At 35.5% G+C, this 27,389-nt stretch overlaps 1 protein-coding gene across 1 annotated transcript in view; it reads right to left on the reverse strand.

The window, feature by feature from the left end:
* STT3B (STT3 oligosaccharyltransferase complex catalytic subunit B) overlaps positions 1 to 27,389 on the reverse strand; it is a 105,717-nt gene that overhangs the window by 17,973 nt on the left and 60,355 nt on the right. The window contains exons 4-7 of the mRNA XM_024116489.1: positions 14,402 to 14,467; positions 12,681 to 12,780; positions 2,365 to 2,463; positions 1,101 to 1,247 (exon numbers count right to left, since the gene is read on the reverse strand). Of these exons, the coding sequence (XP_023972257.1) occupies positions 1,101 to 1,247; positions 2,365 to 2,463; positions 12,681 to 12,780; positions 14,402 to 14,467 (412 nt within the window). The remainder of the gene's footprint in view (positions 1 to 1,100; positions 1,248 to 2,364; positions 2,464 to 12,680; positions 12,781 to 14,401; positions 14,468 to 27,389) is intronic.

Below are 27,389 nucleotides of genomic sequence, written 5' to 3' on the forward strand. Positions count from 1 at the left end.
TAGCTGCTCCACGGCATGTGGGATCTTCCCGGACCGGGGCACGAACCTGTATCCCCTGCATCGGCAGGCGGACTCTCAACCACTGCGCCACCAGGGAAGCCCTCCAATTCTCTCTTAAACCTCTAGTTGACTAGTAAAATAAAGCTAAGATATTAAGATAGCATTGGATAATTTTAAAAAGTGAGAGGTGTCCAGTATGCCAAATTTAGATAAATTACAAAGATGATTTTAATTTTTTTAAAAATTTATTTATTTTTGGCTGCGTTGGATCTTCATTGCTGTGCATGGGCTTTCTCTAGTTGCATCGAGCAGGGGCTAATCCTTGTTGCAGTACACAGCCTTCTCATTGCTGTGGCTTCTCTTGTTGTGGAGCATGGGCTCTAGGCACGAGGGCTTCAGTAGTTGTGGCTCGCAGGCTCCAGAGTGCAGGCTCAGTAGTTGTGGCACATGGTCTTAGTTGCTCCGGAGCATGTGGGATCTTCCTGGACCAGGGCTTGAACTCGTGTCCCCTGCATTGGCAGGTGTACTCCCAACCGCTGTGCCACCAGGGAAGTCCACAAAGATGATTTTAAACATTCATGCCTTTTATTCCTGTCAATTAATTCTTCATGATTTTATGACATAGGCTGGTACGTTAATTTGATATACCTTCAGAAAGAATTTGACTTGTTTCTAGGGACTAGTAAAGTCAGGATTAGAAAGTAACTCAGAATCCAGAAGCAGACTGAAATTGATTTGGTTGACTGTTTAAAATCAGGAGATAGAGTATATGTACACAAGGGAGGGTAAACCTGCACTGTTAACACTGGAAGCTTTGAATTTTATACATTTTGGGCCTATTCATCCATCAAGAGAAGGATGCTTGAAAGTGGATTTATCAGAAACTGAAGCAGCAAAATTAAGATACTGTTAAAAAAAAATCAAAATTTGTAGTGCTATTCATATTTTAGAACCTTTGACCATTATTTTCATACAGTTTGTAAAGATACCACAATATTTGACCTACTAGGATAAATGGAACATGTACAAAATTTGAAAAAGAATTACCTTTTGCAATAACCTAGAGACAAGATTCATATCCTACAGGTGATGACACCTACCTGTGTAAGTCAAATAGATGACACTAAGGAACACAGCACCTGCAGCTAGTGATACACCCAAAAAGAACAGGGTCTGGAACTCCTGTTTTGTTAATCGGTCTCTCAGATACTGCAAGAAAGCATAAGCTTGCAGCAATGCAAAGACACCTAATTAAAGAAAAGGTTCATATAAGTAATCAACAAAGCATTTTTACCAAGGACATTTACAAACGTTAATTTGGAAGACCTTCTTAGAATACCTTGTACCATTCATATCAAAGACTAGTCATTTGATCTGACATTTCCTTTGTCAAATGACAGTTAACCAATTAATACATTCAAAAAATTCTGTTACATATTTTTTTCAAAATGATCAGACAGACTCCCCACACACGGGCCAAGCAAGAAAAATCTCATTTCAATAACTGAAGCCTATTCAGCACATTAAATTCCACCCTTTGTCCCATATTTTAGCAACATGTTTTCTAGGAAAAAAATAAAAAAAATAAAGGAACATCACTAAAAAAATAATTCTCAGATTTACTGAAGGATACAAATGACCTGGATCAGGAGAATCCTGATATATGGTTACTGTTTATAGTTGGGTGGGGGGTGGAGATGGTTCAAGATTATTACTGAGAATCTGATGATAAAAGCTATGGAACATCATCTCAGAAAGTTAAATATACTGATATTTATAAAATGCTACAAACAAAATAATTACCCACAGACTTCCTATGGATCATGCACCTTGTGTGCAGAATCTCTGATAAAGTTTTATTCACAGATCTCCCACTGTATCTTGTTATTTGTGACCGAGATTAATGACGGCAAAATGCTCTGCTTTAGGGAGAGGAATTATATGACCTTATAATCAATATGAAAGCCATTAATTCCAGTTAGTAGATATGGATAAAATATTTTAGTGAGATGTACAGAACATAAAAATGAAATGTTCCATCTAAATTTGGTAAAATGAAAACTCAGTGATACAGTAAGTGTGCAGATACAGTATTTAATTTATACAAAGCAAATGTTATTTAGTGTTTGCAAAAAAGGATGTTTTGTTTTTTCAAAACAGTCACAGCTGGCAAGATAGGCACTTTTAGGCACACTATCAGAAACTCTATGATATTCATATTTTATAGTGGTGATGTTTTAGAACCAATACGATGAAAATTAAAAACAACTACAAAACCCCAAAAGAACCCTCCATTCCACTGAAGATCGGCCAGTCATACCTTCACAGATTCTTTAGAAGAAAGAAAATAAATATTTTTCATACCTGCAGCTGCCATGTGTTCACTTGTTCTGATTGGCTGGAATCCCACAAAGGGTATCTGCATGGATAATATTAAGCCCACAATATAGAAAGTGCTATATGCTATAAAGACAAAATAGGAAACAAGGATAATTTACTACTACCAATAAGTACTTAAAACATAAATATATACACAACTCATATATTTTTAACAAAGTTTTAACTGAACTTATTTTAAGAATAGAATACTGACGTGACTATTCTATTTGATACGTATTTGATGGTTAATCGTACATTATAAATCGTGAAATTCTTTCTGCCATTTAAAAAAATATTATTTTAAGGAGACTGGTGTTTTACTCTCCTGAAAATGGAATCAAGTTTTTTTTCAATCTATCATTAATATTCAGTGACATAACCCAAGAAGCTACGTAATATATAACTAAACATCATTCCTACTGGCATTAACCCAAAGTATGCATGACCAAATGAATACTTATCATCATCATATATGAATAGCTGCTATTGTCTCAAAAGCTTTTAAGTATTCACACCCTATTTATAGTCTCCTAACACTTTTGTACAGTACTTAACCAGTTAAAAAAAATCTTATGTCTATCCGCTAAGTTTTCTGTGATTAAAGAACAAAAGAACTAAGTACACAGAAGTCAAGCCATAAAACAGACTAGTTACTGAATTTATTAGGATCTAATAAAGGAAACTTATTTGCTTTTGGCACTGAATATACTATATAGTATTCTTGGCTTATATCAACCTAAGTGTATAGGTAAATTGGGGAGGGGCTACAATTTGTATAACAGACTTATTTTTGCATTTAGGTGTTCACAGATCACTACCAGACAAGCTGATTACAGTGAAAGTATTTGGAATCACTGTAATTAAAAATTATTTAGAAATGAAGTTAAAACTCATGTAAAATAAGTTAATGTGAAGATTATTCCATTTATAAAGCTTATTCACATACTTTATGAAGTACAGTCAATATTTAGTTGTTGGCAAATAAAGTACTCTATTAGAAAAAAAAGACTGCAAGAGAACTGTTATAGCAGGCATATCTGTATGCTACATTGTACAGTACAGCATATGCTTCTCTTCACTCAACTCAGCTGAGAAAGAATGCTTATTTGCTTTTAAAAGAAACCCATTTATAGAAGGTAAATTATGCGTTAATGGTTCAAATGTTAAGTTGCCGTCCAAGCTGTCTGATGAGAGATGACTACAGTGTTAGAAAAAGGATAAGAAGCTTAAGTAAATGTAATAGGAAGGACCAATGTATAAAGTTTCTGATGACCTCAAGCTAATAGAGAATCAGTTGTCTAGAGGACGCTGCAGGAGTAACCCATCCAACAATGTACTTTCCAGACATATTAGTGTTGGAATACAATTACCCTCAATAAGACAGTTGAACACAAATGCAATAAAAGTTAAGTAAATATGAATAAGAATTTCTATGTCACATATATTTGAACTGTCAACCAATCTGGTTGATGGGTTATCTAATAACAGTGTGTTTCTTTAACAAATCATTCTGTGTAGACACCCAGACGAAGAGTCACAGGGGCAGAATTAGAAAAAAAATGGGAACAAGGTCATTGTGTGACCTTGAACAACTACTTAAAAACAAAAGTTTGTTTCCTCGCAACAGAATGAGGAGTTTGGACAAGATTTGTAGATCCCTCCCCTCCTCCGCCCCAATAATAATAAGCTAAGATTCTATGATCAACAGGCCTTTTAGACACCTAGAGCTGAGAAATTAAACCCTGGAGAAATACTGAACACACAAAGGCACAATTAGAGGCGCTTCCCTGGTGGCACAGTGGTTAAGAATCTGCCTGCCAATGCAGGGGATGCGGGTTCAAGCCCTGGTCTGGGAAGATCCCACATGCCGTGGATCAACTAAGGCCGTGAGCTACACCTACTGAACCTGTGCTCTAGAGCCCGTGAGCCACAACTACTGAGCCTGTGTGCCACAACTACTGAAGCCCACGCGCCTAGAGCCTGTGCTCTGCGACAAGAGAAGCCACCACAATCAGAAGCCTGCGCACCACAACAAAGAGTAGCCGTAGCCCCTGCTCACCGCAACTAGAGAGAGCTCGCGCGCAGCAACGAAGACCCAACGCAGTCAAAAATTAAAAAAAAAAAAAAAAGGCACAATTAGAAAGGCCAAGCCTGAGAAAACCTTATGTCATTTATGTGTATTAATTATAGTTAAGTCTACTTATATCCAAACACTACAATCACCTCTGAGGCTGTATTTCCCTTTCTTATAAACACAAATGAACACTGAATATTATATAACACTGCCACAGAATTTGGATTAGATATGGCAAATGGCACACACTGAACAAAAAAGTAAAGTCTTTTAAAAAAAAATTCAGGTCAAATTCACATATAATCATTTTGAAGTGAACAATTCAGGGGTATTTAGTATATTCTCAATGTTGTGCAACCACCAAACCTCTCTAGTCCCAAAACATTTTCATCATCCCAAAAGAAAACCTCATACTCATCCCATCCCCTCTATCCCAGGGCAAGGCAAACACAAATCTGCATCTGTTTCCATGGATTACTGGTTTGTTCTTTTTTGTTGTTTGGTTTGTTCTTAATTGTAAAGGTAATGTATTGTTTAGAACAAAAAACAACAACACAGTAAAAAGTGAAAGTCTCTAGCCCATTTACTTCCCTTTAAGTCACATTTTCCAGAAATAATCACTAGAAGGCATGGTGGGCACACATATACATGATGGGTATACACATCATACTGTCTCTTCAAATGGGACTATACTGTGCTTGGTAATGTAAAAATTTCAGCAATCACTTGCCTGGAAACTATCAATGAAGTTTCTTCTCAGAGATCTGCTCAAGTTCATTTCCAGGCATATCCCAAAGAGAAGACTAACCGTGTAATATTCTCATTTCAGTGGTTTTATGCAACTTCACAGAGGCATTTATGGTCATTAGTGAAGAAGAAAACATTTTATAAAAAAGTAGGTGCACTAGGGCTTCCCTGGTCGCACAGTGGTTAAGAATCCGCCTGCCAGTGCAGCGGACACGGGTTTGAGCCCTGGTCCAGGAAGATCCCACATGCCGCGGAGCAACTAAGCCCGTGCACCGCAACTACTGAGCCTGTGCTCTAGAGTCCGTGAGCCACAACTACTGAAGCCCACACGCCTAGAGCCCATGCTCTGCAACAAGAGAAGCCACCGCAATGAGAAGCCCGCATACTGCAACGAAGAGTAGCCCCTGCTCGCCGCAACTAAAGAAAGCCCGCGCACAGCAACAAAGACCCAATGCAGCCAAATAAAATAAATTAAAAAAAAAAAAGAAGTAGGTGCACTAGAGTTCAAGTTAATAAAAAGATGGAGATGAGTTCAAGAAAAAGAAATTCAATCTCGGCAAACATAAAAAAGGCCAGGTGGGACTTTAATTTGTAAACATTACTTTGTAAATATAGATTAATGTCAAATAAATCTGAACTAACAGAAACAGACAAGTTCTCAACAATATTTTACCTATAAATATTCCTCTATCCAAATTAACCTCATTTATACCTACTTACATGCACCAATGATACAAAGCTGATAAACGTGCTATATGCAATAATCCAAAGATAACCATTTCCTTTTCAGAGAACTGGATTCATGTCTTCCCTATTTTTATCTTTTTTGGATCACTGATACTGAGATGTTTACATAGGGGGATATATGTTCTACTTCACAGCACTCTTTAAGACACCAATATTTCCATTGTTAAAGAAATGACAGTCCCCAAATGGAGTCACCTGGGCTAAAATCAAAACTTAATTCATAACCTTAATTGCAGTCACAACCTTCCCCAGGAATGCAATCCTAACTGGTCAGTGTGGAATTTGCTGGTCAGCACCAATGAGGTAATTCTTTCTAAACCCCCCTCACCAAAGAAAGATGAGGTAATCTGACACACAGACCCTTCCCTCCCCAATAGGTAGGTTACCTAAGCCTGAAAGTCATTTCTGTTTGTGAATTTCCTTGTCTTGCCTATAAAAATCTTTCCCTTTCTGAGGCTCTTTGGAGCTCCTTTCTACTTGGCTAGATGTGATGCTGCTCAACTTATGAATCATTCATAAAGCCAATTAAATACTTAAAATTTACTCAGTTGAATTTTGCTTTTTTAACACTATTAAATTCAGGACTGCCTGCCAAGTAATATAAAATGTCACAAGCTCATCTTGCTTTTAATTCTGCCCTTCTTCTTGAACCTCTAAAATTAGATATACATCTCCATACCTCAATTTAAACCCCATTTACAAACCCATGTTTTAAAACATAGAAAATAAGGATTAGATATACTTGAGTATTAAGAAATAGTGAAGTAACTTTCAATTCTTAAAAATAAACACAATCTCCACTGCAAAATGAAAACAAGTTTTTCTCCAGTCTTTATACCACAGCATCAAACAGTGTGTTTAAAAATTCTCTCTTTAATTAATTCATTCAAATATTAAGTTTAGGTCTATCATGGTCAAGACTTTCTAAAAATACAAAATCTTATTAAGATCAATCCTATCCTCTAAGAGTTAGATATCTAATTGGGGAAATCAGAGATGTACACAAATAACCACAATACAATGAAGCAAGTACATGTGACATTAGTGGAAAAAACCCTGGCTCTATAAAAACTTAGAGGGAGAGAGCTCCTCTTCTTGACAATGGGCATTGAAGAGGCAGTTGACACCTGTACCATTCTCTAATGTTCTCAAAAGACCTCAACAACACAAACACATGGCAATCATTCTCCACCAATTCTTCCTCCGGACTCTTTATGAAATTTGACCAAACTACTATCTACATCTATCACAACCTTCTATCCATCCATCTTAACCTACTTTTCTTACCCTTTAAACCAGACAAATAAAGCTTTCCATCAAAGTAGTCAGCTCTAAGAAAATGCACAAGACCAATAATGTAGTAAATCATTTATTACATCATGACAATGTTTATCACACTGCCATCCTGTGGAAGTACAGTTACTGGCCTTCACTACTGCAGACCATACTTCCAATGTGTCAGAATTCCCCCCAAATTACCATTAGGAAGATATATACAAGGTCTGTTATTCTGTTTGGTTATTTTTAACCAAAGAAAATCTCTCTGATTTGGGACAAATAGTAATCTTCTGAAACAGAACCTAAACATCTTTTCACTCTTAAAGTACTTTATTTTTTTGGGGACTTCCCTGGTGGCGCAGAGGTTAAGAATCCGCCTGCCAACGCAGGGGGCATGGGTTCGAACCCTGGTCCGGAAAGATTCCACACGCTGCGAAGCAACTAAGCCCGAGTGCCACAACTACTGAGCCTGTGCTCTAGAGCCTGCCAGCCACAACTACTGAGCCCGCGCGCCACAACTACTGAAGACAGCACACCTAGAGTCCGTGCTCCAAAACAAGAGAAGCCCCTGCAATGAGAAGCCCACACACCGCAATGAAGAGTAGCCCCCGCTCGACGCAACTACAGAAAGCCTGTGCACAGCAACAAAGACCCAACGCAACCAAAAATTAAAAAAAATTAAAAAAAAATTTTTTAAGTACTTTGTTTTTTTTTAATCCAAGGGTATGGGGTGGGACCAGAATGATACAGAGAAGAAACAAACCACTGTCCTTGACTTAAGGTGTACAAATGAATTGTTCTATAAAATAAAAGGCACTGAAAGGCCTGATTCGAGTTCCAAAAGAACGTCAAGTTTTCAAGAAGCTCCTGCTGTTCCCCAAACTAACCTTTAAGTACCTTCTTAAACAACTTACATTGACAGTACCCTTCATGCTTTTAAAGTACTGCTATACTTCCTTTTACTTAAATAAAGTTAGAAAAGGTTTTGTCACTATTATACTCCTGTTAACTTTGATCCACCATTAAATCACCTTACCATTTCTGAGTTGCTTTATCTCCTGGGTGATAATGGAAAGGGCTAACAAAATATTCCTTTGCCATCCCCTTGTCTCTCTCAACCAAAATAGTACCAACCAAAAGAAACATAGTGAGGAAATACTTTAAAATTCAACCAATTTTGCTTTATTATTAACAAATATGATTAAAGGCTTGTAAGACTGTTGAAGCTTTTGACTAATAAAGATACTTTATTACTGCTTGATTACTTGACTACTGTGAATGCTGGTAAATAAGCAGGGTGAAAAATGGTAAGAAACTTATATGAAATTAAAGCTCACAAGATTCCCCCCACACCCCCCAAAAACTAAAAATAAAAAAACCCTCCACGGATTCTTCTTGACCAGCAGAGAGAAATACAATGACTAACTTAACAGATATACATAATGAGAAAAATAATTTTTCTTTCTCCAGGATGCTGTTCATTGCAAACTATGTAGAGAATGAGTCTTGTAAACTATTATTTTATAAGCTTTATTTGTAAAAGCAGCAAGAAGTGACTTGTTCAAAACACCTGAGTGGAGAGACAATCACAACTTTTAAAAATAGCAAATATACTTCGTACTGATACCTAAAATGAAATCAAGGATAGTACAGCAGGAAAAAAACAAAGAAATATAATTTGAAAGTATAAGATGATGTTCCTTGGTAACTTCTAGAGCTAAATAGAAACAAGTAGGGCGGGGTGGAGAATTTGAACACCATGAAATTATCTAAGACTTTGCTAATCTAACTTCATACACATCCATAACATCCCTAACCCATTTTATTTTTCTTCCCTCTGAAAAGCTCTTCTAATATTCTTATATTCTCAAGAGCCAACCAAAGCAGTGTTAACTGTATGCTTTTCTAAAGTGACCAGAGAAATCCTATTCATCAAATACAAGGTCTTTTCTCAACTCTCATCCTACTTGATCTTAGTGCTAAAACTTAAGAGGACTTGGTCACTGTTCATGCTTTAAACTTTTATGTAGAAAATACTCCCATTTGACCTCCTTAACAATGTGATTTATCTGGCTACTTCTAACTCTTCCTTTAGTTCTTCCTCTTCCTGATTCAGGGGCATTTCACAAAAGTCTATCCCTCAATCTTCTCCCTAACTCTGTTCTCCTGACCATTACATTTTCAGGACCCCAATTTTTAAAATTAAACAAAGAAACTCTTAGTTCCTCCCCATAACCATTTAACTTAAAATGTTTTTCCTGGGCTTCCCTGGTGGCGCAGTGGTTGCGCGTCCGCCTGCCAATGCAGGGGAACCGGGTTCGCGCCCCCGTCTGGGAGGATCCCACATGCCGCGGAGCGGCTGGGCCCGTGAGCCATGTCCGGAGCCTGTGCTCCGCAACAGGAGAGGCCACAACAGAGGGAGGCCCGCATACCACACACACAAAAAAATAATAAATAAATAAATAAAATAAAATGTTTTTCCTTGTATAGTTCCAAAACAAAAAGCCGAGAGTTACTGTTTAATCTGTCATCTTCTTTTCTGGATTCCAATGATTGTTTACAGTGTTTTCAGGGTAAAGAGATTTATCATAGGTTGATATATTTCCCCAGTAAGGTATTTATTTACATGGCAGGCACACAGTTACAGTGATTTTTTTGCATTATGGGCTATGGAGCCAAAAGATCTAAGTTCAGGCTTCAGCTCCATTACTAGCTACATGATTTTGAGCAAATTATGTCTTCTCTTCTTTCCTCATCTGTAAAATGAGGATAGTTATAGTACCTATCTTCACAGTGTGGTTATGAAGACTAAATGAGTTAAATACACGTGAAGAATTTAGGACAGTTTGTGCTATGTAAGAAGAACTTGATACAGATGTATGTATTTCAGTGGTGATTGTTATAAAGTATGCTGAAATGGCTATAAATATAATTAATATACTCTAACTTTTAAAAATTGATATAATTTATACTAAAAAAAAAAACCTATCCTTTTAAAATGTACCATTGAGTGGTTTTTATTATATTCACAAAGCTGTGTAACTATCACCACTGTATAATTCCAGAACATTTCCTCACCCCCAAAAGAAACCCCATACCCATTAGCAGTCACTCCTCTACTCCCCAGACCCCTGGAAACCACTAAATCAACTTCCTGTCTCTAATTTGCTTGCTGCCTTTATGGATTTGCCTGCACTGGACACTTCATACAAAAAGAATCCTACAGTATATGGCCTTTTGTGTCTGGCTTATTTTACTTAGCACAATGTTTTCAAGGCTCATGATGTAGCATGTTATCAGTACTTTATTCCTTTTCATTGCCAAATAATATTCCATTGCATGGATATACCACACTTTATCCATTCATCAGTTGATGGACATTGGTTTGTCTTCACTTTTTGGCTATCACGAATAATCAATGCTGCTATGAAGGTTACAGTACAAGTTTTCGTGTAGATATATATTTTCTTTTCTTTTTTTAGTTGTGGCCCACTGGCTTAGTTGCTCTGTGGCACGTGGGATCGAACCCGTGTCCCCTGCATCGGCAGGCGAATTCTTAACCACTGCGTCACCAGGGAAGTCCCAGAATTGCAGTCTCCCTTTTAATATACCTTAAGCCCAAAGAATCCACGGAAAATTGTTACAGAAAATAAGACAATAAAATATTATTTTACTTAGCACAATGTTTTCAAGGCTCATGATGTAGCATGTTATCAGTACTTTATTCCTTTTCATTGCCAAATAATATTCCATTGCATGGATATACCACACTTTATCCATTCATCAGTTGATGGACATTGGTTTGTCTTCACTTTTTGGCTATCACGAATAATCAATGCTGCTATGAAGGTTACAGTACAAGTTTTCGTGTAGATATATATTTTCTTTTCTTTTTTTAGTTGTGGCCCACTGGCTTAGTTGCTCTGTGGCACGTGGGATCGAACCCGTGTCCCCTGCATCGGCAGGCGAATTCTTAACCACTGCGTCACCAGGGAAGTCCCAGAATTGCAGTCTCCCTTTTAATATACCTTAAGCCCAAAGAATCCACGGAAAATTGTTACAGAAAATAAGACAATAAAATATTGTAAGGACTATAACAGAAGCATATAGTACACAGTTCATATAGACACATCCTAAGCAGTTACAAAGTAAATATATATTTTCAATTCTCTTAGGTATATACCTAGGAGTGGAATTGTGGGTCACATGGTAACTCTATGATTAAATTTTTGAGAAACTGCCAAATTACTATGTTTTTTAATCAAGTAAATAAGATTTATATCTTTTTGTACTGTTTTCCAACATTATTATAATGGAATTATATTATTTTACTAAGACACTGGTTTCAGATCGTAACTTCTCTGTGATTAATTCAACCCATAAAAGTTCTGCCTCTCTCATAGAAAATGAGCTCTAAGATTTGAGACATCATTTATTACTAAGCATCTTATTCAAAAGAAATGTTTTAAAACCTGTAGAGCAAATTAAAATCGTGTAGAGAAAATACTCAGTCTCTACTATGGTCCGAATATTTGTTTCTCCCCAGAATTCAATGTTGAAAACCTAATGCCCAAGGAAATGGTATTAGGAGGTAGCCTTTGGGAGGTGATTAGGTAATGAGGGCTCGAAGGGAGCAGTACCCTTTTAAAAGAGGCCTCAGAGAGCTTGCTCATTCCTTCTACCAGGTGGGGACAAAGAAGGTACCAGCTGTGGAACAGGAAAACAGCCCTCACAAGAATGTGAGCATTCTGGTGCCTTGATTTTGGATTTTCTAGCCTCCAAAACTGAGAAATAAATTTCTATTGTTTATAAACTACTCAGTCTCTGGTATTTTGTTATAGCAGCTCGAATGGACTAAGACAGTCTGTTGTATATTATACAGAAAGAGCTTTCAAAAGTTTATTAAACTGTTAAGGATCTTTAATCTCTTACAGTGAGTAAGCTAAATTTGAATAATATGTATATGTGAATGATAAAAATGCCCATTCCCCCGAATTAAAAAAAAAGGTTGGGCTTCCCTGGTGGCGCAGTGGTTGAGAGTCCGCCTGCCGATGCAGGGGATACGGGTTCGTGCCTCGGTCCGGAAAGATCCCACATGCCGCGGAGCGGCTAGGCCCGTGAGCCATGGCCGCTGAGCCTGTGCGTCCGGAGCCTGTGCTCCGCAACGGGAGAGGCCACAAAAGTGAGAGGCCCGCGTACCACAAAAAAAAAAAAAAAGGTTGACAAATATTAAATCTAGACTAATTTCGACAAAAACTCATTAAGGGAAAGTTGATAACAACACACTTAGTAAAAATGCCTGACCCTCCTTATTAATACAAAAAGCAAAATAAATCTAAAATTATTTTTACCTCCTCATGAATAATACTAACCTAACAGAAATGTCTGTTCAATGAAAAGAATGTATATGAAACACCTCTTAGAACTTGACAGCTATCAGAAGTCAATCACTTACCTATGTAGACTCTTTTGCTGTATCTCTGCATTAGTAACAACACAAATACATGCAGTGGAATAAGGTTGATAATAAACACATAACCACCCCAAGCAGAGACCTATGAGTAAAGAAATGCTAAGTTAAATGATTTATATATTTGCTTTTTAAAATAGATAAGTTTTGTGATGACATATCATGACAATCTAAACATATAAGCAAATATAAACACTAGAATTTTCAGCAATTTTGAGATGCTTAAAAATGGATTTGTAACCTACAAATAACGTATTTTTCTTTACTCTTATTGATAAGTAAAACAACACAATACCATAAATCCAATACACTTTTATATATTCACTGGAGAAATGGTCAAATTAAATTAAACTTATAAGAACACTGAGAACACTATAATTTGTGAATTGGCAATAAAAAGACTGTCATGGAGATAGACTTTTAGAATATAGATCATAAATTTTTAAAAGAAAAAAAACCCTTTTACTCCCTCCATTTTTGATGATAAATACATTGCAAGAAACTTCACTAAGAATAAGAACAATGGATGTTAGAATTAGTCAACAACTAAAAGGAATACTCATGATCTGGATGTGCTTTGTGATCCTCAAGACAAAAAGTGCTACCCTGGGTATAAATTTCTTCCTACCAATGGATACAAATCAAGATCCCAGTTCAATGTTTAGCCTGTAGCACAAAATTAGAATAATTCTATTTACCAGACAATTGAGTATGTTATGTTCTGGTCTAAATCAATAAATATTCTAAAGATTATGTTTATTCCAAACCAACAGAATTTATTAAGTACATTCAGTAATAGGCAATAAGGTCTGTCAAGATCAAAGTTCTTGCATGTTCTCTAATAATTAAAAGCTTAAAAGAACCATTTGTACCAACAGTCACCTTAGGAGACTATATGTTAACATACATGTTCTAACAATGCTGCCCTTGTCTAAAATGTATAAGAACAATTTATAAGAAACGGGCTTCAGTTTACAATTCATATAAGAACACCAGTTTACTGCTTCATTCATACGCTATTTTTCACCAAAGACAACATTACTCTGTTGAGTTCCAGTTCTAACTGAAGGACTTCTGGTTATTTCCAAAATTTCAGTCTAAACTTGAAAGAGAATGGGTTTGCTATTATTGAGTACAACTGCACAGAATGTGCCCTAACTTTTAACCACTTTAAAAGGGGCATGGATAATATGGAAGCACAAATTCCATGACATTTGTTTAAGAAACAAAAAAAAATTACTTAAGATTATCATTAATTTTCAGCATAAGACTACTATATAGGCTGTGGTGTGGGAAAGAAAGGCAGGAGATTAAAGAGGTAATACTGAACCCCAATCTTAAGAAATCTGTTGAAAAAAATTATGTTAAGTAGTTTACAGGTTAACCTAGAGAATGTGACCATTATTTAGGAAAAGTTGTACATCTGAAAGCAAAGTTTTTGTTTCACTTGCTGCAAGTATTACGTTTGAGGGGTTGAGTATTAGTCCTCCCCACTAAAGTAAAAGTCCATACCAGGCCCTGAGGTGGGAGTAGGGAAGAGAGTGGTAGTAAGGAAAGAGAATACATTAAACAAAAGATCTTAAAGACTGCAGAAGAAACGAAGTGGAGAAGTAGCTCTGGCTGAGAAGGGAATGATGAAGAGGAGGCAATGATCCAGCTGCCAAAGACTTGTTTGCCCTCATGTAGTTTCAAACATGAAATCTTACCATATAGAAATATGACAAGCAGCAGCACATCGTCCAAAAAACTGACCCAGTTTTTACAGATTTTACCTAAAAAACAAACAAGCAACTGATATAATAAAGTTTATAAATGTTCCTGCTGAATGAAAAAAGGTTAAATGTTTAGTAAACTTGTATTTCAAAAAGCAGATTATTTTTTAAAAAGAGTAATGAGGTTATACAGATACTTGGATCCACTTAATATATATTACATTTATAACACTGGACAGTAGTCAGACATTTTAGGAATAGCTTTGACTTTTTTTTTTTTTAGTTACATAGTTTTTAGTAAAAAGAATCATCTTAAAAGGAACTTCTATTTTTCCATTTGTTATATTTTCTATCTTAAGATGATTAATATCAACAAATTAAGATTTTTAACTAAAGAATAAATTTGTTCAGTAAGTCTACATTTTTATATGGTAGGTTTGCTTAGACATAACACCTTAATCTGTAGTTTTTCTTCATCTGAATGTGATCATCTATATCTCACATATAATTATGAGCATCCATTTTTGAAAACTTATCATTACCTAGAAATTTTCAGATACCACAATCATATCTTCAATAAATTTATATTCTTAAAATTTCTAGAAGGCCTAATGATATGTCAGTAAAATTCTCAATTACTCTGAACTGGAAAGACAACGTGCAATAAATGAAGGTTCAAAAAGTTGACAAATCTCTATTGTCTTAAAAAAACTAATCGAAGAGTTCACACACTCATTTGAAAAATCAAAATTATATTAGCACCTTCAGAAAACAGAATTTAAAATTTTAGAAACACAAGCTCTAAATACTTATGCCAAGAGAGCAAAGGGTCATCTTTACGATGAATTGAGTAAGAAATGATAGATGTAAGTCCCATTATAGGTAATTCTGTATTAAACATTATAGGTAATTCTGTATTAAAAGAGTTATCTCCATGTTCAAATTTAACAGTATGCTTTCTATAGAGCTTATTTCAAGGAATTCTTTACTTTCAAAATGGGCTTCTATTTCTGTTAGTACATTAAAACAAACTACAAGTGACATCCAATCTTTTGGGAAATTGTAAAACAAACAAACAAACAAAAAAAAGGGAGGGAGAGAGGAAGAAAAGAGGAAACACTCTTAGATTTACAGCACTTAGAGCTGTATGAGACTTCTAAGAGACTATGAAACACTGCTTTGAATTCAATGTTACAGTGCACATGTGTGACAAAATACACTCCAATCTCCTCCCCTAAACCATGCCAACTTTGAAAAGGTTTGCCTTTGAACAGGGTCAAATAACAAGGTGGGTCCTATTCTATGATGTGAACAGGGGAGGGAGTATATTAAAATATTGAAAAATTTAAAAGTGAGAAAATTGCAACCCTGGAATTTGTGTTATAACTTTATTTTAAACTAAAAGCCACTGAATTGTATACTTTAAAAGGGTAAATTTTATGGTATGCAAATATTATTTCTCAAAAAAAGTCTGTGCAGTGCAGCTAAAACAGTGCTTAGAGGGAAACTTATACCTTTAAGTGCTTATACTAGAAGAGATGATCTCAAATGACTAATACATAATCTAGAAAAATTAAAGCCAAAACTGAGAAATAAAATAATGAAGAGATAACCATGTTCATGCATCAGAAGACTTCATATTGTTAAGATAACAATTCTCCCCAAACTATGTATAGATTTAATGTACTCCCAATAAAAGTAGAAATCCCAACTCACTGGGGTAGATGTTGATAAGCCAATTTAAAATTTATATGAAGCAAAGGACTAGGAACAGCCAAAATAATTATGAAAAAGAGGAACAAAGTTTAATCACTCACGCTACCTGATTTCAAGACAACATGGTGTAGGATAGATATATAGAGATCTCAATAAAACAGAAGAATCCCAAAATAGACTGACGTGTATACAAGTCAACCTATTCTGACAAGGCTATCAAGGTGAGTAATTCAGTGGAGAAAGGAGAGTCTTTTCAACAATGATGTTCGAATGACAGGATATCAATATCCTCCCCAAAGAGAACCTCAGCCCTTTTCTTGCACCACAGACCATAATCAACTTGAAACAGGTAACAGATCTTAATGTAAAAGCTAAAACTATTGAGTTTCTAGAAGTAAAAACATGAGAAAATGTTTGTAGCTTTGGGGTAGGCTGAGATTTCTTAGATGACACACCAAAAGCAAGATCCATAAAAGAGAAAATGATAAAGTGGACTTGATCAAAATTAAAAATTTCTACTTAGAAAGATATGTTAAAAAAATAAAGACAAGCCACATACTGGGAGAAAATGTTTGCAAAACACACATCTATCTGATAAAGGACTTATTTCCAGAATATATAAAGAACTCTTACAACTCAGTAATAAAAAGCCGAACAGCCCAACCAAAACATAGGCAAAAGATATGAACAGACATTTCACCAAAGAAAAAAAGGAATGGGAAATAAGTACATGAAAAGATAATATTAGTCATTGGGGAAAAGCAAGTTAAAACCATGAGATACCACCACAAAACTGTTAAATCTGAACAAACTATGTGCTGGTGATGCAAACAAAATAAATGCAACTCTTCATACTCTGATGAAGGGAATGCAAAATGATAGTCACTTGCAAAAACCATTTGGCAGCTTTTTATAAAATTAAACATGTAGTTATTTTACAAACCAGCAATCCCACATCTAGGCATTTATTCAATAGAAATACTAATTTATGTCCATATGAAGAACTGTATGCAAATAATTATAGTCTCTTTATTCATAATTACCAAAAGCTGGAAAACACAATAAATTATAGCACATCCATACAACAGAATACTACTCAGCAATAAAATGTAACAAACTACTAAAACATGCAACAACATAGATGACTCTCAGAAGTATTATGCTACATGAAGTAAGTCAGACACAAACTGCCACCCCATACTATCTGCTTCTATAACATGGCATTCTGGAAAAGAAACTCCCAGAGATATACAGACAGAAATCAGATCTGTGGTTTCAAGTAATACAGGTTAAGGAGAGGATTGATTACAAAGGCACAGGAGGAAACTTAAAAAACAAGACAAACCCCACAACTATAGGAGGCAATAGGGTAATAAGTATTGTTCTAAGTACTATTTTATCTGCATTAGCTCTGTTTGTGGTGACAGTAACAAGAGAAGTAATAACAAACATGTACTCATCACTTTCTGTGTTCCTACAATGTTCTATACCTTTACATGCATTAACTTATTTAAACCATATGAGGTAGGTACTATTATTACTTCCATTTTATAGTTGATGAAATAGATATTTGGGAGGTTTGAACAACCCCGGGTGATAGAACTGGAATTCAAACAAACAGGAAGAAGATCCAAGAAAAACAAAACAGTGAAACAAACTAATATTTGAAACTATAATCAAAGACAGCTTTCCAGAAATAAAAATTATCAATATAAATGTTGAAAGGGGTCACCATTACCAGAAGTGTCAACTTTAGGACATATCCTAGGAAATTTATTAGACTTCAATGCTATAGAGAAAAAACTAATTATTACTTCAGGAAAAAAAGATATGTTTGTTATGAAACACATAAAATTAGGTTCTTGACAATAACAAGCAAAATGATGATAGTACAACAATTCCAAGAAATTCAAGTAAAGAACAAATGACCTAGACCTTTCTATCTAGCCAAACTCTCATATATGACACTATAAAAAAACAGATTTAAACATGTGAGGACTTGAGGAATATGATACTCATGGGCCTTCCCTGAGGAGTCCAATTAGAGGAATACCTTCATCTAACTGAGAGATATCATGTATAAAAAATGTATAAATAACATTAATATACGAAATACTATGTACTAGTATATAGTATAAAAAATATTACATACTTAATAACATGTATTACATGTTGATATATAACAAAAGCCATATATGAAAAACCCACAGCAAACATATTCAATGGTGAAAGACTGAAGTTTTTCCTCTATGATCTGGAACAAGACAAGGATGCCTACTTTCACCACCTCTATTCAACATAGTACTTGAAGTTCTAGCCAGAGTAATTAGGCAAGAAAAACAAATAAAAGGCATGAAAATTGGAAAGGAAGAAGTAACATCACCCCTGTTTGCAGATATGATCTCATAGGGAGAAAGCACTAGATTCCACATACACAAAAAACTGTTAGAGCTAATAAATGAACTCAGCAAAACAGCAAGATAGAAAGTCAACACACAAAAATCAGTTGCATTTCTATACTCTAACAATGAACAATGCAAAAAGGAAATTACAAAAAAATTTCCAATAGCATCAAAAAGAATAAAATACAAGTTAACTAATGAAGTAAAAGACTTGTATGATGAAAACTATTTAAAGAAACTGTTTAAAGAAAACATAAAGAAATGGAAACATCTCATAGTCATTCATTGACTGGAGGATGACAATAGTACCTAAAGTGATCTACAGAGTCAATGCAATCCATATCAAAATCCAATGATTTTTTTTCTTTGCAGAAGTAAAAAACCCACCCTAAAATTCATATGGAATCTCAAGGGATCCCTAATAGCCAAAAGAATCCCAAAAAGAACAACAAAGGCAGAGGACAAACACTTCTTGATTTTAAAACTTACTACAAAGCTAAAGTAATCAAACAGTGTGGTGCTGGCATAAAGACATACATATAATACATACAGACCAATGGAACAAAATAAAGAACCCAGAAATAAACCTTTGAATATATGGTCAAATGATTTTCAATAAGGGTGCCAAGTCCTCTCAATGGGGAAAGGACAGTCTCTTCAGCAAACAGTGCTGGGGAAACTAGATATCAATGTGCAAAATAATGAAGTTGGACCCTTACCTAACAGCATATACAAAAACTAACTCAAATACACCTAAATGTTAGACCTAAAACTATAAAACTCTTAGAAGAAAACACAGGGCAAAAGCTTCATGCCATTAGATTAGATATGACACCAAAGGCACAGCAATAAAAGAAAAAAGAGACAAATTGGACTTCATGAAAAATTAAAAATTTTGTGACTCAAAGACAGTATTAACAGAGTGAAAAAGGCAATCCATAGAATGGGAGAAAACATTTGCAAATCATGTATCTTATAAAGGAGTACTATTGAGAATATATTGAGAACTCCTAAAACTCATCAACCAAAAACCAAAAAATCCAATTCAAAACTGGGCAAGGGACTTGAGTAAACATTTCTCCAAAGATATACAAATGGCCGTTAACCACATGAAAAAATGCTCAACCTCACTGATCACTAGAGAAATGCAAATCAAAACTACAATGAGCTATCACCCCAAACCTGTTAAGACGGCTTACTATCCAAAACAAACAAACAAACAAGTGTTGATGTGGATGTGAAGAAATTAGAACCCTTGTGTACTGCTAATAGGAATGTAAAATAGTACAGCTGCTACAGAAAACAATATGGTGGTTCCTCAAAAAAATTGAAAATAGAATTACCATGATTGGCAATTTCACTTCTGGGTATATATCCCAAAGAATCGAAAGCAAGGTCTTTAAGAGATATCTGTATACCTATGTTCATAGCAACATACTCATAATAGCTAAAGCATGGAAGCAACCAAAGTGTCCACCAACGAATGAATGGGTAAACAAAAGGTGGTATATAAATACAATGGAACATTATTTCAGCCTTAAAAAAGGAAGGAAATTCTGACATATGCCACAGCATGGATGAACCTTGAGGACATTACTCTAAGTGAAATAGGCCAGTCACAAAAAGACAAAAACTGTATGATTCCAATTACATGAAATACTTAGAGCTGTCAAAATCATAGAGACAGAAAGTAGAATGGTGGTTGTTAGGGGCTGGGGAAAGTTAAAATGGGAGGTTATTGTTTAATGGATACAGTTTCAAGTTTTACAAGATGAAAAACTATGGCGATGGATGGTGGTGGTGATTGCACAACATTATGATCTATTTAACACCACTGGACTCTACACTTACAAATAGTTAAGATGGTAAATTTTATGTTACATGTATTTCACCACAATTTAAAAAACACAAAAAACAAAAGCAACAACCATGATATACCACTTCATACCAACAGGCAAGTAAAACAAAAAAAACTAGAAAAAAACACAAGTATTGGCGAGGATTAGGAGAAATTAAAACCCTCATACGTTGCCAGTGGAAATGTAAAATGGGGAAACCACTGTGGGAAACAGTCTGGCAGTTCCCCAAAAAGTTAATCACAAAGTTATCAGGTCAATGAATAATTCCACTCTTAGGTATATATGGAAGAGAAATGAAAATATATGTCCACATAAAAACTTGTACACAAATGTCATTAGCAGCATTTTTCATAACAGTCAATGTCATCAACTAATGGTGGATTTAAAAAATGTGGTATTATCCATACAATGGATTATTCAGCCATAAAAAGGAAGTACTGATACATGTCAAAAATATGAATGATTATGTTAAGGGAATGAAGCCATACATAAAAGGTCATATTTTTTAAATGTGGGTTTTATTTACATGAAATGTCCAGAATAGGTAAGTCTTCAAACAGAAATTAAATTAATGGAGGAAAGGCAGATTTGGGAGGTACAAGGTTTCTTTAGGCGGTGATAAAATGTTCTGTAGGTACACAGAGGATACTAAAAACCACTGAACTGTATGCTTTAAAATGGCTGAAATAGTGAATTTATGTTATATGAATTGTCTCAATTTCTTAAAGTGAAATTTTAAAAAATGTTGAAAGGTAATTAACATGCCAGTTAATTAAACTCCTGCAATGATTCAGACTCATGCTATGTTAAAAGAATATAAAGAATAAAAAAACTATATACACAATACCACTTTTGCATTTCATAAAAGCATACAAAATTTTAAAAATATGACAAAATGCAAATGTAGTAACACCTGGGTGATGGCTTCTTTACATTAGTTTTCTATGTTTCTAAATTTCCAACATAGAGAATATATTATTTAAAAAATTTATTACAAAATGTTCCAAACATATAGAAGAGTAGAGAATAACAGCCATCCAGACTTCCAAATGCAAATACATCATACATTTGCTTTGGATGATTTTATTTAAAAAAAAATTTTTTTTTTAACTGACATAGTTGAATCTCCCTTCATACTTTCTTCCTCAATATCACCCACCCATACTCAGGAGTAATCACTATCAAAGCTGGTATATATATGGATAAATGCCATATTTTTATACTTTCATTATAAATAGGTATAAACAAACAGTACACAATATGGTTTATACTATTTAAAATTACTGTATGTATTCTACCTCAACTTATTTTTCCATTTGGCATTATAATGTCAAGCTTCATCCATTTATATATATTGTCAAGATATATACTTAATATGTAATTTAAATACTAAGTATTAGTTAAAAGACCTCAAAAGGATGTTCCAAATTTTAAGGTTTTTTCTCAGTTGTTTTTAAACATTTTTTGGTGAATACAGCAGCATCAGCAGCATCCTGCTGCTTGTCATCATCTTCATCACCATGGGTGCTTTTCTTTCTTCTCTCTTAAACTCAAGATCAAGCAACTGTCTATGCTGATTGACTGCAACAATTCTCCTCTGAAATTCCTTGCCAAAGCAAAAATATCCACAAGGTAAGGAGCTTTAAAAGATGTAAAATACAAAAGAGAAAAATAATGCTACCATTCACCTAGCTACCTAAAAATATATGAGTATTCATATGTAAAAATTTGGAGCAATTTCCAACATTGAAAAAGTATGAACATAGGTTAAAATAATAAAGAAGAAAACAATTAAATATATGCAAGGTATAACTTGAAGCTAGTACTAAGGAGCAACCTTTTCCTTGCAGGAAAAACATTAAGTTTAGATAGCTTAGCGATAAATAGACTTCTGGTTTCTGTCTACATGTAAGGAGCTTGGACGTCACCACTCAGTCCTAACAAATAAAAAGCTGAACAGACTGAAAAATCAACAACTCTTCCTGGATCTGTGAGTGAGGGAAAGACACAGGACAAACTGCTGCTCTCAACAATGGAGAGACACACATGCAGGAATCAATACTGCAAATAACTGGGGGCAGGGAGGTGGGTAGGAAAACCTGTCTCAGTGTGGAGACTTAAAAACTCCAAGGTGGACAAAGTCATATGGTGGTCTCCACAATTATGCTGGATTTGCCTTGAGGATCTTAACCAGGTTCTCACAATAAATATATGGAAAAACAAAATCCCCTTGTTGCTTCTGGCACAGGGAGGGGAACAGGAACCATTTTGAAAAATGCAAAGGCATTCTGTTCTTAACAAGGCCTGTCCTCAGAAGAAACTATTAACCAGAGCCTGACCTGCTGGGGTGTTATCACAGCCTAACTGACCTGGGGAAGGGAAATACGTAACTCCAGTCAGCTCTAGCCATCCTTTCCCACCTAAGCGGGGAGAGGGAAAAATAAAAGAAACATTTGTAAAGTTCACAGTCCAACTTACTAAAAGACTTAGACCTAATCATAGGACTATACCTTACCTCCTGATTAGTAAAGGCTTATTCACAGCAATTCCCTTTACCAAGTGTATCATGCCTGGCTATGAAGACAATATTGCAAGGCATACCAAAAGGCAAAAAAACACAATTTAAAGAAACAGAGGAGGCATCAGAACCAGATATGGCAAGGATTCTGAAAGTATCAGACCAGGAATTTAAAACTATGATTAATATGCTAGGAGTTCCAATGGATAAAGGAGATAACATGCAAGAATAAATGGGCAATGTAAGCAGAGAGCTGGAAATCCTAAGAACCAAAAACAAAACAAAGCAAAACAAAGAGGCTACAGATGAAATGAAGGATGCCTATGCTGAGTTTATGAATAGACTGGCCATGCTGAGGAAAGCATCTTTGAATTAGAGGCTATATCAATAGAAACCTCCAAAACTGAAAAGAACAAAGACTAGAAAAAAAATAAAACAGAATATCCAAGGACTGTGGAACAACAACAAATGTGTAATATACATGTAATAGAAATACCAGAAGGAGAGGAGAAAAAGGAACAGAATATTTGAAATGATAATGACTGATAATTTCTCCCAATAAAGTCAGCCATCAAACTACACATCCAGAAAGCTCAAACACCAAGCAACAAATGCCAAAATAACCAACCACAACTAGGCATACCTTTTTCAAACTACAGAAAATCAAAGATAAAGAAAAAAATCCTGAAAGATGCCAAAATAACCAACCACAACTAGGCATACCTTTTTCAAACTACAGAAAATCAAAGATAAAGAAGCCAGAGCAAATGACACCTTGCCTATAGAAGGACAAGGATGAGGATTACATGACTTCTACTCAGAAATCATACAAGCAAGACAAAAACAGAGTGAAATATTTAAAGTATTGAGAGAAAAAAAACACCAATCTAGAATTTTGTGCCCTGTGAAATTATCCTTCCAAGTTAAAGGAGAAATAAAGACTTTCTCAGACAAACAAAAATTGAGGGAATTTGTTGACAGATTTGCCTTAAAATAAATGCTAAAAGTTCTTTAACAAGAAGGAAAATAACATAGATCAGGATCTTAGATCTACATGAAGAAAGGAAGAGCATCAAAGATGAAGTAAAGGTAAATTAAGAGTAAGAAATTTCTTATTCTTAATTGATCTAACAGATAAGTCTGTTGAAAATAATAATACCAACAATGTATTCTATTATGTATGGTCATATAAAAGTGAAATGAGTGACAGTTATGATACAAGGGACAAGAGGGAGGAATTAGGATTATTTTGTTATTATAAGGTACTCACTGCCTATAAAGTGATACAGGCAGACCTCAGAGATTTTGTGGGTTTGGTTCCAGACCACTACAATAAAGTGAATATTGCAGTAAAGCAAGTCACACGAATTTGTGTCCCAGGGCATATAAAAGCTATGTTTACACTAAATTGTAGTCTATCAAGAGTACATTATGGGGCTTCCCTGGTGGCGCAGTGGTTAAGAATCCACCTGCCAATGCAGGGGACACAGGTTCGAGCCCTGGTCCAGGAAGATCCCACATGCCGCAGAGCAACTAAGCCCGCGTGCCACAACTACTGGAGCCCATGCGCCTAGAGCCCATGCTCTGCAACAAGAGAAGCGACCGCAGTGAGAAGCCCACACACCACAACAAAGAGTAGCCCCCACACGCTGCAACTAGAGGAAGCCCGCGCGCAGCCAAAAATAAATAAATTAAATAAATTTTAAAAAAAGAGTACATTATGCTTTAAAAAGCGAACACATATACTTTAATTAAAGAGTACTTCATCGCTAAAAAATGCTAACCATCATCTGGGCCTTTAGTGAGTTGTAATCTTTTTGCAACAGTAACATCAAAGATCTCTGATCACAGATCACCATAACAAATATAATAATGAAAAAGTTTGAAATATTGTGAGAAATACCAAAATGTGACAGAGACACAAAGTGAGAAAATACTGTTGGATAAATGGCACTGACAGACTTGTTTGATGCAGGGTTGCCACAAACCTTCAATTTCTAAAAATGCAGTATCTGTGAAGTACAACAAAATGAGATATGCCTGTATAGTATTCTTTGAAGTGAACTTGGATTAGCTGTAAATATATGTTGCAAACTCTGTGGCAACCGCTAAAAAGTTATAAAACAAAGCATAACTAATATGCCAGAAAAAGAGAGAAAATTGAACATATAAAATCCTCAGTTAAAACGACAAAAGGTAGAAAAAGAGTAGAGAACAAAAATAAAACAAAGAACTAAAGAGTTCCAACTAGAAGACAGTAACATATATGGTAAATATTAATCCAACTAATAACAGTCATTTGAACGTCAACGGCCTAAATGCACAAATTAAAGAAACAAATTGTCAGGGTGGATCAAAATCCAAGACCCAACTATATGTTGTCTACAAGAAACCCACTTTAAATATAAAGATACATATAGTTTTAAAATAAATAGATGGCAAAAAATATACCATGCTAACACTAATCAAAAGAATGCAAGAGCAGCAATATTAATCTCAGGCAGAGCCAACCTCAAAGCAAAGAAGTGATCAGAGATAAACAAGGGCATTACACAATGACAAAAGGATTAATTCTCAAAGACAACATAATCCTTAAAGTGCATGTGCCTAACAACAAAGTGTCAAACTACATGAGGAAAAACTGATAGAGCCATGAGGGTAAATAGATGAATCCACTACCATAAATGGAGACTTAAAACCTCCCCTCAGATGGATGAATCCAGCAGGTAGAAAATCATTAAGATTTTCATGATTTAAGAAAATCATGAAACTCAACACCACCACCAATCAACTGGATATTGGATATAATGGACATCTAAACTCGATTTCATCCAAGGACAGCAGAATACATAGCCTTCTCAAGCCTACATGGAACATTCACCAAGGTAAACCACATCTGGGCCATGAAACACATCTTAACAAATTTGAAAGAATAAAAATCATGTAAGGTGTTGCTCTCAGCCCACAATGGAATTAAACTAAAAATCAGTAACAGAAAATTAACTGGAAAATCTCAAAATAAATGGGGATTAAACAACATACCTTTAAACAAATATATGGGGCTTCCCTGGTGGCGCAGTGGTTGAGAATCCACCTGCCGATGCAGGGACGCGGGTTCGTGCCCCGGTGCGGGAAGATCCCACATGCCGCGGAGCGGCTGGGCCCGTGAGCCATGGACGCTGAGCCTGCGCGTCCGGAGCCTGTGCTCCGCAACGGGAGAGGCCACAACAGTGAGAGGCCCGCGTACCGCAAAAAAACAAAAACAAAAACAAACAAACAAACAAAAAAAACACAAATATATGGGTCAAATAAAAAAATCTCGAGAAAAATTTTAAAATATTGCTAACTAAATAAAAATGAAAATACAACTTACCAAAATCTGTGGGACGTAGAGAAAGCAGTGCTCATAGGGAAATTTACAGCACTGAATGTATATAACAGAAAAGATAGATCTAAGACAATTATCTAAGTTTCCACCTTAGAAAACTAGAAAAAGAAGGGCAATTTAAATCCAAAGGAAGCAGAAGAAAAGAAATAAGAATCAGGACAGAAATCAATGAAGTTGAAAACAGGAAATTTATAGAGAAAAATCAATGAAACCACAAACTGGTTCTTTGAAAGATGAACAAAAATCAATATGCCTCTAAGCCAGGCTAAGAAAAAAGGAAGACACAAATACTAACATTGGAAATAAAAGAAGGACCATCACTACAGATCCCATGGACATGTATTAAAAGGATAATAAAGGAATACAATGAACAACTCTATGTGCACAAACTTGATAACCTAAGTGAAATGGACCAATTCTGTGAAAGAAATCTCCCAAAACTCAAACAAGAAGAAATGGACAATCTGAATAGGGCTCTATTAAAGAAATGGAATCAATCAATAATTAATAACCTTCCAAAACAGAAAGCACCAGGCCAAGGTGGGTTCACTTGTGAATTCTACCAAACATTAAAAAAAAAAAAAAGAGCAATACTCTACAACCTCTTTCAGCAAACAGAAGTAGAGGGAATACTTCCTAACTCATTCTACAAGGCCAACATTGTCCTAACGCCAAAATCAAAGACATTACAAGAAAAGAAAACTATAGACCACGAGCTCTCTCATTAACATGGATGCAAAAATCCTCAATAAGACATTAAGAAATCAAGTCTAACAACGTATTATAAGAATTATAACAATATCATGACCAAGTGAGATTTATTCCAGGTATGACATAGTGGCTCAACATTTGAAAATCAATTAATGTAATTCATGACATCAAGAAGACAAAGGAGGGCTTCCCTGGTGGTGCAGAGGTTGAGAGTCTGCCTGTCAATGCGGGGAACATGGGTTCGTGCCCCGGTCTGGGAGGATCCCACATGCCGCAGAGCGGCTAGGCCCGTGAACCATGGCTGCTGAGCCTGCGCGTCCAGAGGCTGTGCTCCGCGGTGGGAGAGGCCACAAGAGTGAGAGGCCCGTGTACCGCAAAAAAAAAAAAA

Source organism: Physeter macrocephalus, chromosome 18 (genome assembly GCF_002837175.3).
Source record: "Physeter macrocephalus isolate SW-GA chromosome 18, ASM283717v5, whole genome shotgun sequence".
NCBI classification, from domain to species: domain Eukaryota; kingdom Metazoa; phylum Chordata; class Mammalia; order Artiodactyla; family Physeteridae; genus Physeter; species Physeter macrocephalus.